The sequence below is a fragment of the Maniola jurtina genome, chromosome 16 (genome assembly GCF_905333055.1).
Source record: "Maniola jurtina chromosome 16, ilManJurt1.1, whole genome shotgun sequence".
Taxonomy (NCBI): domain Eukaryota; kingdom Metazoa; phylum Arthropoda; class Insecta; order Lepidoptera; family Nymphalidae; genus Maniola; species Maniola jurtina.
Genome location: NC_060044.1, coordinates 13,743,306 through 13,756,861, shown reverse-complemented (window position 1 = coordinate 13,756,861; position 13,556 = coordinate 13,743,306). Strand labels below are relative to the sequence as shown.

The 13,556-nt window shown below is 38.6% G+C and overlaps 1 protein-coding gene across 2 annotated transcripts in view; it reads left to right on the top strand.

Annotated features, from left to right (window-relative positions):
* The window catches only part of LOC123873066 (visual system homeobox 2-like), a 131,460-nt gene that overhangs the window by 65,748 nt on the left and 52,156 nt on the right, over positions 1–13,556 (top strand). For both annotated transcript variants that reach the window (XM_045917750.1, XM_045917749.1), the window contains 2 exons: positions 4,425–4,515; positions 5,057–5,183. In XM_045917750.1, the coding sequence (XP_045773706.1) occupies positions 4,425–4,515; positions 5,057–5,183 (218 nt within the window). The remainder of the gene's footprint in view (positions 1–4,424; positions 4,516–5,056; positions 5,184–13,556) is intronic.

Here is a 13,556-nt window from a genome sequence, read left to right as displayed (position 1 = left end):
CAGCGTGGTAGACTATGACGCAATGAGATCCGTACTCAGTAGTGAGCCGGCGACGAGTTGATCATAAAGATGGTAGGTATTATTAGGTATAAGTGTACCTAATTTACGGACATTGCATTTTGTTTTGCCATAAGTAGCTACCGTATTTCAAGTGATTGCCGTATTAGTCAGCTAATAAAAATCGACTGTAATTTCCGTCCAATTTGCACACCTCTCGTCAGATCGCGAGGCTGAAGAGGCCGCGGCAGCGACGCGACGCGACGCGACGCGGTGCCTACACGTAATCTCAGGCTGATCTCGCGAAATTGGCAATTGCCGGCGCTGCCACTCGCGGCGATTGGCCCAATATATGAGATCAGCAAGCCTCGGTGCCTCCATACGCCATATTTATTATATTTGCGACGAAATTGCCTGTATTTGGACGCTTTATGTTACAATTTTTAGAGTTTTGGTGGTTTTATCTGTTAGTCAAGTTTAACTTAAAAATCAGTGCTAGATAGCTATAAATCTTTATTTTATATGTACTTAGGCACTTAAGAGCATTAAACAACATCTTCCAAAGTGAAAATAGGTAGGTACTTAGGTATACAGTTCTGACTCTACCGCGTTGTCGCGTAGATAGGTACCTATAGGTACTAACAATTACTTAATAAATAATTTACTGATCATAAGTAATAAGATTACTAGTCCCGTAGGTAATTTGAGGTCACAGCTTAAACACTAGCGACATCTATCTTTTAGTAACTAATTATTATTATTGCAAAACAACATCTACGATAAAACTGTTTTAAATAATATCACGGACCAACGTCACGTAAAACGCGGAAACCAATAGCACGTAGGTAATATTATGCGTCTCCATGGACTCCTTACTACATTGTAAAATAAACTCTAAGCTAACACTCTAGAGTTGGAATTCGTGTGTAGGATAACAATGAACATTTTGAATGGGAGGACCCTCCCTAAAGCCGAGGAGTGAAAAATATGACTCTTGTGGAAGGAAAGCTACTTCTGGTGGAGAGCGCGCTGCCACTTTACTGCGTTGTGACGTCACAACACAACAAACATGAGACCTAAGGCTGAGAGACTGTTCAGCTACCTAGGTACCTATTGACGCCATTGTGCATCTAATTCCGAGATCAGCTCTATAGGGGGAGGGAGGCCAATATGGTTCACTCAACAAGACAATAGAAGAAAAATCAAATCGTGCTAAAAATCTTTTTTACTGTAGGTAAGGGTTCCGTATCTAAAAAGGAAAAAAGGGACCTTTGTAGGATCACTTCGTTGTCTGTTGGTCTGTCTGTCCGTAATATCTGTCAAGAAAAGGGAATCAAAACCCATAGAGTACCTACTTACCTACTTAGGTACCCTTTGATGATTCTAGGTCAACGGGAAGTAAGTACCCTATAGGTTTTATTGACAGACACGACAGACAGACAGACAACAAAGTGATCCTATAAGAATTCTGATTTTCTTTTGAGGTAGGGAATCCTAAAAATTGCGGAACCGGCAGGATTCGAACCTGTGTCTCCTCTGGGTAGATATCGCGCCCCCAACGCCTAAAAATGATCACGTAGAAAATGCTTTGTGAATCCCGTCCTTACACTTAGTAGGTACTTACTTGCCTACTTATTAGTCTATTTTCCCGCAAACTGACGGTCGACCCCTGGTAATATAGATGCAATAATTGCACTAGAATAACATACCAATGGTTTAGAGTTTAAACTGTGGTTGATAGACCAGTCAGTCAGTCAGGACAACTATTATATTATTTATTACTCTCCTGTTTATAGTAATGAATATTCACATAACCACAGCCATAACACAAGCAGGCCACTTAATTTGATACAGTCCAGAGACAAAGGAAACCCGGTCAAGCGGCGCGCGGCGGCCAATCGATTGGCCGGGCCCGTTGATTGGCTGCGGCTACATCTGCTTGTGTACGTGTATACCCTCTACCGCTCTATTCCGTACAGCCGGGACCAAGCCAACACTGTAGCAAGACCAATAAAATATTCCTGCGAAGCGTCCTGATTAAGAAAATGGCTTCGTAGGTTGATTGGCTGCGGCTATATCTACCAACCTGTGTATGTTAATGTAAGTAATTATGGAAGGAAAATGAAAAGTGGCAGCACGTGCCACTTATGATATACTAGAGGATGCCTGCGACTTCGTCCGCGTGGATTTAGGTTTTTAAAAAATTCCGTAGGAACTCTTTGATGTTCCGAGATAAAAAGTAGACTATGTAAGTGTCCGAGATGTACCTAAGCTAACCCTGTGCCAAATTTCATTAAAATCGGTTAAACTATTGACCCGTGAAAAGCTAAAAGACAGACAGACAAACAGACACACTTTCTCATTTATAATATTATTATTTAATATGGATTACTATGGATATAAATGAAATGAATTTTGAGCCTCATAAGAAGGCCGAGAGTCGCTCAGCGGGTGATGGAGAAACTTCACATTTCTATTATCTGTTCTGAACAAATACAAGTTCACGCCTATCCACTAATCTCCAACAAAACAAACATGTTACAGCACGTGGCTTGACCTTCCACTAACCAGCAACATTTCACCCTTTCTGACTAATCCATTTGCGATTCGCTACGCATTCTGTCCACCGGCCCGACGAAACTTACCGTACAAACTTTAGTACCTGTACCTTATACATTGCTCGCTGAATACATGAAGTCCTTACAAGTTTACTAGTAATAGGTAATGTATGTTATACAAATCTTACCCCACATGTCTTAGGTAGGGCTTCCATGACTAATATACTTTTTTCAGGATACAATTAAAATGCACAAAAAATATCATCATTCAAAGTCGATGTTTAGAGTTAAGTATATGATACAAACTTTTAGAGTTAAGTAAATACGGCTTTGTTTGGGTGAAGTTAGATTTTCAAAATCCCCGTCTTTCATTTTCCGGGATAAAAGTAGTCTATATCACTCTCCAAGTCTCTAAGTCTTTAACTATATCGATGCAAAAAAATCATGTCGATCGATTGCTCCGTTGCAATGTGATTGAAGGACAAACCAAGAAACAAACACACTTCAGCGTCTTTAATATGGGTAGCAATAATTCATTACCTGGGTGATCTAGATTTAGAAATTTGCAATATCACAAAATATAAGTTAGGGAGAGCTCACTAACCAAAGGATTTTTGTTGCTGTAAAAGAGTGGAAAAATGTAAGCTGAATCTGATGGCAATATTTTAATGGGGCAATTATGGTGAAGTTTCGGAAAAAATCTGCTTTTATGTCGTCCAGCTGAATTAACTCTATGCTGACTGAGTAATCTGCTTTTGTGTGATCTAACTGAATTGTCTTTCAGCTTACTAGGTACCCTACTTTTATGTCATCCAACATGAATTTCAGCAAAAAAGTCATTCTGATAGGTAAGTATTGACTAGATTTGGATCAGTCAGTTTAGTTTAGCTCGAAACTTTACTAAACTGATAGGAGTGTATTGTGTGTATAACAGAATTGTACCGATTTCCCATGATGTTTAATTTTCAAGGAATGAAACTCCAAGACTGTCCAGGCATTCTTACGCCCCTGGCCACAACACCCCCGGGTCCATAAGGCAACCGCTCTAAATTTAATAATTCATTGTCGTATTCATTGGCGCCAAATTCAATTACCCGGCGTCCCCGAGGGAGTGCACCCCTCCCCTCCCCCGCGCAGCACCCCCAGCGCCCCGGCGCTGATCTATTCTATTAACCCGCCGCACGCCTGTTTACTAATTCATTTGGCAATCACATTCGGTAATTATGTGACAATCCCCAGCGTGTCGCTAAACCGGCCCAGGATTACGGGACATGTCGATAGCTGGCTTGGGTAAACTTGCGTGTTTATTGAGTGCTTTTAACACAGTTTATTCTTCAGAGAATAGCGCGTTCTTCTTTTATTGGAATTAAAATTCATTTCGAAAACCGACTTCCAAAGCACTACAAAGTAAAAACATAATTTTTGTGTCTACGCATACGAGACACGAGTGTGTTGGAAGTCCTGCGAGCCTCACCAGTCGATACCTAATAAGATACTCTCTGTCTTGGATAGAGACTAGAGACTTGGAGTTCAATAATAAAGTCTAGGTATGCTTGACGCCTAAACTATTGTTAATTATTAATTCATCTGAATTGTTTGTGTAAACGGTCATTGTGGCGTGAAGGAACAAAAACCTTCAAACTTTCACATTGATCAAATTAGTAGATATGAAAGAAAGAAAGAAAAAGTGTTTTTCGGTGCCACAGAATAAGATAATACTTATACCTATTGTATAAGCTCGAAATAAGATGAGATGCGTGGTGTGTGGTACCAAAATTGACTCCACTCAGCATTTGCTGCGATATGGATCTAATAACTGCAGTTGTCTGAAAATCGAATTAACTGAATGTGCTATCCCTCTTGCTGCAGGTGTATCATCATTAGAAGTAGCGAAAGACTTCACGGTCGACGGGCTCACCGGCTACAATGGCAAGAAAAAGAAGAAAAAACGTAGACATAGGTAACTATCCTTTTATTCGCTTATATAACCCTAGTTAAGATACATTTTTCCAAAGTTAAGCCTACACTGGGAAGATCAACATTTAACATTGAACCCTGCCAGCGACGTTGAAGCCTCGATATTTTGTTTAGAAGTTCCTTCATTGTCGTGAACTGTGACATTGCCATGTCTATTATCTTCTCGATTTTTTGCAATATTTCGAAAACCGACTTCCAAAGCACTACAAAGTAAAAACATAATTTTTGTATCTACACATATGAGACACGAGTGTGTTGGAAGTCCGGCGAGCCTCACCAATACCATTTATCCGTGTCTACCAATCTGTCTGTAGCTGGACTGAACCTATCGTAGGGCTGGACATAATTCCATAATATGAACCTAGTTAGAGAAGCTGTGGCAATAATACTGGCTGCATTTTCATGTTGAAACCGTTGCATTTGTACATAAAATCAGCCAGATCGTCTGTCGCCAGAAAAGGCAACGCGGTTCTCAGACAAGCCGATGTTATCCATGTGTACCCATCTGTCTTCTGTTCCTGCAGCCGGACGATCTTCACGTCGTACCAGCTGGACGAGCTGGAGAAGGCGTTCAAGGACGCGCACTACCCCGACGTGTACGCTCGTGAAATGCTCTCGCTGAAAACCGATCTGCCCGAGGACAGGATACAGGTCAGTGCCTAGTACTAAGATATCATCATGATCACAACGCCGGCTCTCCACTGGCAAGGGTGTCCTGTCAGAATGAGTAGGGTTTGGTCAGAGTCCACCACGCTGGCCGAGTAGGTACGGATTGGCAAACTTCCTTCACTTTTGAGAATATGATGAAGAACTCTCAAGCATGCAGGTTTCCTCACAATTTTTTCTTTCACCGTTGTAGCAAGTGATATTTAATTGCTTTTAAAATGCACATAATATATCATTAGACGTAACTAACGCGCACTAAAGACACAGAAACCAAAACCGTCTCCAACGAAAAGTTCACACCCATTAAAACAGTTCATCTTAAACAACAAATGGCCCAGTATAAAAATGTACACAGATACAAAAATGAAAAGAAATAAGATAAGTTACAAAAATTTAATACAAGAAAAAAACAAAAACGAACCAAAACTGAGTAGTGCATAGCTAGACAGTTTTAGATAGAATGCCCCTAAATCTATACGAGAGACATGTCCAGTAGTGGACGTCTATCGGTTGATATTGCTTGATGTCGAAGGTAATCGTAGGTACCTTCGTCACACTGCTACGGTCTTACGGTACACGCACGACGCATTGTGCGCGCACAATTAACTCCGACAGCAAATCGCATAATTCGATTATTCGATTAGGGCACAAAGTCTCGGCTCGAATCTCAGGCACAACAAAAACGCCCATTATCCCCTTACGCCGTCAATTGCCATCGATTGCCGGTAACTCGACACTCGATATTTTGTGCGCAACGCGACCCATCACTAGTGCTAGGACGACAATAGCTGTGAACATATTTTTCAGGATATCTTCTTATAAATTAAGTAAAATTAAAAAGTAATCGTAATCATAATCATAATTTATTCATTGCAATCACACGTTTTACATAGGTGGTACAAAAGTTTTCAGGTCAAGGATCTCTTAAATTCCTTTGGTCTGGTACTTGCAAAACTTAACTTAACTGACTTTATTTCTATAACTTATGAGTTTTAGAATATAAATTATTTTATCTATCTATTTTTTAACGAGCTCTTAAGCTAGGCAATTTTTTTTACCAATTGAAGTTTGTTTGTTTGTTTGAAAAATGTCTTTATTATCAAATATTAAATATATACACAGTTTATGTCCCGGTAACACACACAGGATAAACACAAAATAATAAATCTAACACAGTTTTGCAGGCTATACACGCCCCTTTCAAACTTACCAATATCATAGTTAACAATCCATTCACATCATAAATACATCACAATAGGTTAAAAAAAACTAAATATGCAAACCTTAGTACACGGTTAACACTTCTACACATATTTTATTACATTTAAAGCTCTAAATTCTACCAATTGAAGTATCCAATACAAAATAATAACATTCTTCGATTACCTATACCTACTGAAGTTACTGAACACAATTTTATCACTTAATGTTATGTGGAATTTCATTATTTATTATCTAATTTTGTACCTACCAACTACTACTGTTAATTTCCTAATACCGTTATCTTGTACCTAATCTGTCAATCAATTACCTAATGATTTTATATAACGAGTATTGAGTAGGTACTTAGTAAGTACCAATTAGCTGTCGAGCACTCGTGACTTTATTCGCGTTTCTTAGTTAATAGGTCAAGAAATTCAATATCTTCATTGGTATTAATATCTAATACTTATTAGTACCTATCATTGGTATAGGTAGAGTATTTAGTAAGTTAACCTGATTTGTTTTATAGACATTTTTCTTATACGTAATTCTTACTAATATTATAATGAATGCGAAAGTGTGTCTGCTAAATTGCTCAAACTAATCCGTTTAAAAGCGATTTTAACAGCACTTGGTATAGGGATGACTTGCATCCCGATTATAGATAAACCTAGGCTATTTTTGTATCGGGAAATCAGTGAATTCTCCCGGGATCCTTAAAAGACCTAAATCCACATGGATGAATGTACGGGAATCATCTACTTATAATATTTGGTACAGTGTTAGTTTATATCCTCGAGATGGATATAGAATACCTTTTATCCCGGAAAATGAAAGAGTTCCTTTGGGGGTTTAAAAAATCTAAATCTATGCAGACAACGGTCATGGGCATGATATTGATACCCTAGTGAATTTATATATTTTTGCAAATAATATAATAATTAGTCACTGTAAAAGTATCTGTCCCAAAATAGTGTTGGGAAAGTGGTGAGGTGTTGTCAACGTATTGTGGGTTGCTTGTTGAGGTGAATTCGACACCCGAAAGCGGCAACCCGATACTTTCCGCAAAGAATCGCCAGATTTCGCGGAAGGAAGCCGTCCTATTGAGCAATTGTTAGCTCACAACAATCCGACTGTTCAATGCGACTTTTTTTAATAATTAGGGAAGCAGAAAATGCATGTCTTGTGCCTGATCGAATCAATCATTGACAGTTTTAATGGAAACAACAAACGGTTTTTTAGAACAAATAACTTTAGTAGCCTATCAAATTGCATTTCTTGTTATATATTTTTTATATAGATTTCGATTGATATTTGGTGTCTCTTAGATAGTGGAATGAGTTAGAATTAATTCTGCTTTTCATCAAATTTTGTGTCTTGCTTTTGTGAATATTTATAAGTACTTAGAGTTTTTCACAGTAGGTAGGTAAGTAGGTGTACTAGATAGGTATCTACTTACTTCTAATGAAATTAAATTTATTAATTCATATAGGGCAGCCATTATGTCACTTAGGTATGATAAGTCAAGGCTCTACCACTCGGTTTGGAAAACAGATTTAGATAAACTCAGTGGTGGTAGTTAATTATTTTAATAGGTAAGTAAATACCTACCTACTGAAAAGTAGGTACTTACAGTAGAGTTATTCAAACAGAAAATTGTACCTAATGCCTACATAACATAATAATACTATCATGTACTTAAGCAACTAGAATGGAATGCGTTAAACTAAACTAGTGCAGGCAGAATACAAATTGGATCGCGAGGTAATCCCGCAAAATTGCAATGTAGCTAAGTACAACTTTTATGAAAGCCGTAAACTGACATAAATTAAAGAAAAACTAGTTTTCATAAACGTTGTGTAGCGATTAAGCTTCCCAGCGAGGATTAGTTTGAGCTGCAGGGAAATTGTTTTGAACCAGGCTTAACAAATGAACGTTTCGTACATTTGTAACCATGTTCCGAGGAAGGTAGGTACATACGTTATAATTACTCAGCACTAGAGGCGTAATTATTATTAATAATTTTTCCGTTTGCCGGTTACACACAACGAGAGCTCAAGTATCGGCCGCCTTCCCTCGGAAACTGCGGGGAAACACAAATACTACCTACCTTCCCCCCTCGCGCCCCATTCACCCCCCGCTGACTCACCCCGCAGCCACATTTATGAAAATTTCATTTCCAAACTCACGAGCCACGACACAATGCAAAATAAACTCTAACTAATAGCGCATAGGGTGTATTGCCACTTAATTTCCCGGATGAGGAAAATCGTTTGATAGCATTGCAAAATGAAATCTATAGCGGGCGGTTTAAAGTGCGCGGGATGTTATGGCAGGCGGTTATGAGTGATCCCGGCGAATTTTCGGTATAATGGCTTTCTGGAGATTACGTTTCCCCAATGCCGGGGTTCGGAGCGTTCTGTGAGACGTTGCATAAATGCGTTACCATACAATCTAACCGTATCACGCATTGGCGCAAATTGGACAATTATCCTGTTAATTATAACTTACGCATGCTCACCGCACAATTAATGAATATAAGAAAGATTCTGTAGGTATTGTTTTATGATAATATAATAATTTGGCAAAGTTTTGCTAAAGTTTTGGTATAAACTGGCACAGAGTTCAAAAGGATGCTAGTGTTTGTAAGTATAATGTACCTAAACACTAATTTACTTGGGTTGTTCCCGTTGAGCCCCACTCCCGTCAGTAACACTGTGACACAGTGGCGGAAAAATCCTCTCGAGTCCTAGTGGGATCCAAAATAGATTCTAGGCAAACAGAACTTTATTAAGAATGTGAAAGAGTTCAGTAATAACAGACAAACATGCACTTCAAGTTTACCATTTTTTTTTATCTTCCGTGTTCTGTTGGAATTTAACGTTGAGGTATCAGTAGGTACATCGTTATTTTAAAAGTATAGCTACTTAAGTATTAATTACTTTTAGTAAACTCTTAAGCCTACAAGCTCACTTTTAGTTGCACCAATCGCTGTCAAAATAGTTTGAAATAAATCAATTGTTAACATTCACTCGCGAAACGATGTACCTAAGCCGTCCAGTTAAATCCAATAACCGTTTTCCAAACTAAAAAAAACACAAGTTCAATTCTGTTTTTACAAAACAGAATACTTCTACCGCCATCTATCGAGCACGCGTGTAAACTACACGTAGCTATGGCAACCGAGCGCTGATTGGCCACTTCTCCACTCGTTACTTACTCCGAAATGCCGTAACTGGAAGGAGAAGCCACTCAAATTTAAATCTTGTTGCCTAGGTTTAGAGTTGTTTTTGATTTGTAAGTGGTTAATAAGATTTGATGTTTTTTGTTCGGCAGGGTGGCATGATTAGCCCCGCCCCCCTCGGTGGCATGGCGGACTGGTTTTGTCTTGGAGTTGGTCTTTTCGCGTTGTTTTATTTGCGCGGCTCACAATTTATCATACGTATGTAACGCGTGGTTTGTTTTGTGCCGGAGAGGCGGATTTATGGTATAATGAATGGCTCTTTCTATTTGATATACGATATTCTTGTACTCTTTGTTATTTTTTTTACTTGATTAGAAATACCTACACAAATAACATTATGACTGTGATCAATAGAATCTACTTTAAAAAGTGATGATAGTTGATTTCTCTTCACTAGGTAACGGAATTAAGTAAGTTAATCAAAACTGATGTGTTTCCATTTCCATACCCTAACTAAAATACCTATTTTATACTTAGTTTAATTTTTTTTTTAATTTTCACTTATCATTTAAAATAAGTCTAAATAAGTATATTAGTTGGATAGAAGCAGGTGTTATTTTGCGGAAGTCCATGATATGGGTACAAGGAACCTCAAGTTAATTCGGTAGGTACTTATACTTCGCTTGGTACTTAGGTACCTATATATTCACCAAAATAGACATCCTATGCCCATTCCTGGAATACGAACGAGGTATTGGTGGTTCCTCTGGAGTTGCAAGCCTTTTGGAAGCTAACAGACAGAGGCAATTTCGCATTTATAATAACTATACTATATATACTATTAGTATCTATGGATTAGAAGGTACAAAATATGCGTCAGTAGGTATGGATAGATATCACAGTGTAGTGAGTTGTAGATTCGTGAACATTTTGCAAGCCGCAGGTACAGGCAGGAAACCCGCGCGATCATATTCCTCGCCAATTACTCGCCGGATACCGCCACTCTCCGTGCTCAATAACCGACCGACATCTCCGCTACAGATATTTACCTACCTTCCTGTTACCTGTACTACGTATTCTGAGCCTATCCATATAATAAAGTCCATACCAATATTAAAAGGAGAAATTGACTGCTTTGCATACTATCCAACATGCAGCTTAAATAGCTTGGTCTAAAATGTAAGATTCTCTTTGTAACGCAGACCCCCCAATTAAAAAGGATTTAAGTATAGAATTTCCACCCAGTAAGTATCAGCTAGCCATGATATATACCTACTACCTTATACTAAGGTAACTGCCAGAGTTCGAGAGAAACTATTTTAAGTATGTACAAAAATATTTATTTTGTGGACAGCATCCGCATAAAACCTAACGCATGGACGCACTATATTTTGATTTAGCTTAGTTTTGATTAAGCTACATCTATCTAGGTTAGATATATTACTTTATTATTGAACTAAATTAGTACTTATTTTGCTATTTCAATCAAAAGTAGAGTTCTACAAAAAAAAAAAGAAAAATATGTCAAAATATTACACTAAGTACACACCATACAATCCTACCTAATAGGTACACCTACTTTGGTACATCAATTTGCAAGCGAAAAACGAATTGGTTGCAGCCCGCAATTTGTTCATTCGTCGCAATTTTTTTATAATAAACATGGTTCGAATGCATAGGTATTAGATAATATTACCGTGCCTATACCTAAGTAGTTTATTGCACCTGCCTTGCTCTATTTTAAATTATATTTACATTTTACACACATTGCAAATAGATAAATAGATCCTAGGCATAATAGAAATGATAATAAATGGATATCATTTGAGTAGTTAGACCCAGATATTCCTTGTGCGGGGGCGCGGTGGAAGCTGCCGTACACAAGTGATCGAATTTCCCGCCAATTACTCCCCGAAAGCGGCCAGAGGCCGGGTAATGCATCCTTTGCTCCGAACAGCCTATATATACCTAGCTGTCTGCCTAAATTTGACTAATAAGTGCCTATAGACACCTACAATTCTATTCTAAGGTGCCTAACTACCCATCACGCTAATATTATTCAGGTAAGTATGTGTGTGTGTATGTTTGTTATTCTTTCACGCGAAAACTACTGGACGGATTCGGCTGTTTGGAATGGAAATAGCTTAAGTACTTATATCCTGAAACATGGCCTACTTTTTATCCCAGAAAATCAGAGTTCCCACGTAGTAGATAGGTACCTAATTAAAAAACCTAAGTAGGTATGCCCACGCAGACGAAGTCGCGGATATTATCTAGTTTTTTAATACTTACAGATAAGTAAAGATACCGTGGTAGGTACCAGGTTATATTACATTTATAGACCTAAGTTGTCTTTGTTGTGTATCATCAGTCTATCAATAACATCAATGCCTTGGAATAATGTGTTTAATTCATCCAAGATCGACACCCTTAATCAACACAAATAATATTATAACAAGGCGAACGTGTGATGGTTTATTGGTCGAGATTATTGGCATGGTTATCGTTAAAGACCTAGAGAAAATATAAATATAGTTAGAGAAAATGCTGAAAGCTACTTTTTTCACTAAGTATCTGATCCCGGAAAATCGAAGAGTTCCCATGGGAGTTATAAAAATCTAAATTCACTGGAACACAAGTATTCTTTTAAAAAATCTCTTTAGGCATCTCTTTAGGTATGGTGGGATAAAGGAGGTCATAATAAGAACCTTCACGAACCCTGAACTTTTTGGACAGTTAGTCGTGTAAATATGGAGTAGGTATACCTACTAGGCAGTAGGTACTTAGGTAGGCAGGTAGTTATAATGAACACATCGCTAAATATATCCCACATAGTTATCACTAGTTAGGTTATTGGCAATCCCGTACAATTTCATTAACGAACGGTGACAATAAGCCGCGTGCAGACGGCGGGGGCGGCCGGGGGGTGGAGGGAGTGTGGGGGGAACTTTAGGACTTGGGCAGACAAAACGCGTGGCTGCAGCGACGCGCGATGACAGCATTTTTAGTGAACAACGGGTTAGGAAGACCAAGAGAATGCCTTACAAAAAACTGTGTTCTGAAGAAATCATTTCTTACGATAGGGAGCTCTTACAGTTTATTTTATCTATAATTATTAAATCTTGCGCTCGATTATTATACCAAGTAGTAAAAGTGATGAGGCAAACCTTTAGCGAAGCGTTCCTGCCTAGAAGGTGTTTATCCATTCTTCTTTTGAAGGTCCCAATGAAATGAAATAATTTATTTGAATATGTGATGACAAGATGTTTACAATACTCTAGCGAGGAAAACGGAAGCCGGAAGGACTTATGTCCCATATTCTAACAGTGCGTATTAGAAACGAGGAAGCAACTCGTCTTTACGAGTTAATGAAATTTCGACTATGTAGAGTCATTATGTGTAGAGTGCAAAAGCGGGCAGCCTAGTGCTTAAGACATTAGCGTTTTATACGACTGGTAGGGGGTTCGATAGCCGACACGACCCTCTAACTTTTCCGAGCTATGTTTAAAGCAATTAATGCTTTAATGGTGAAGGAAAGCATCGTGAGGAAACCTACATGCAGCGAGTGCAACATGCAAGAAACCTCCATAACGTTCTCAAAGTTGTGTGAAATCTGTCAACCCATATGCCCACAAGGTGTAGTTGTACCTATTGTTAGATTGTAACTTTTATGATTTGATAAGAAGTAAGAACGACTGCTGAGTTTCTGACTGGCTCTTCTTAGTAGAATCTGAACAACGAACCGGTGCATGGTAGAGTCACAGATGTATCATAAAAGACACTAGTTGTTCTACATAAAATACCTAAAGATTTTGATGTCTCGCGACGTCTCATTCTGCCATACTGCAAGCTGCGCGTCACTTCCAACCGTCCCGCGTCTTGTATGTCCACACCTTTAGGGTCGAGCGGGGCAAATTTAGCAATTAGCGTGCGAGGATTCCTCGCATTGCCCCGCCCTCCCCCTCCCCCAC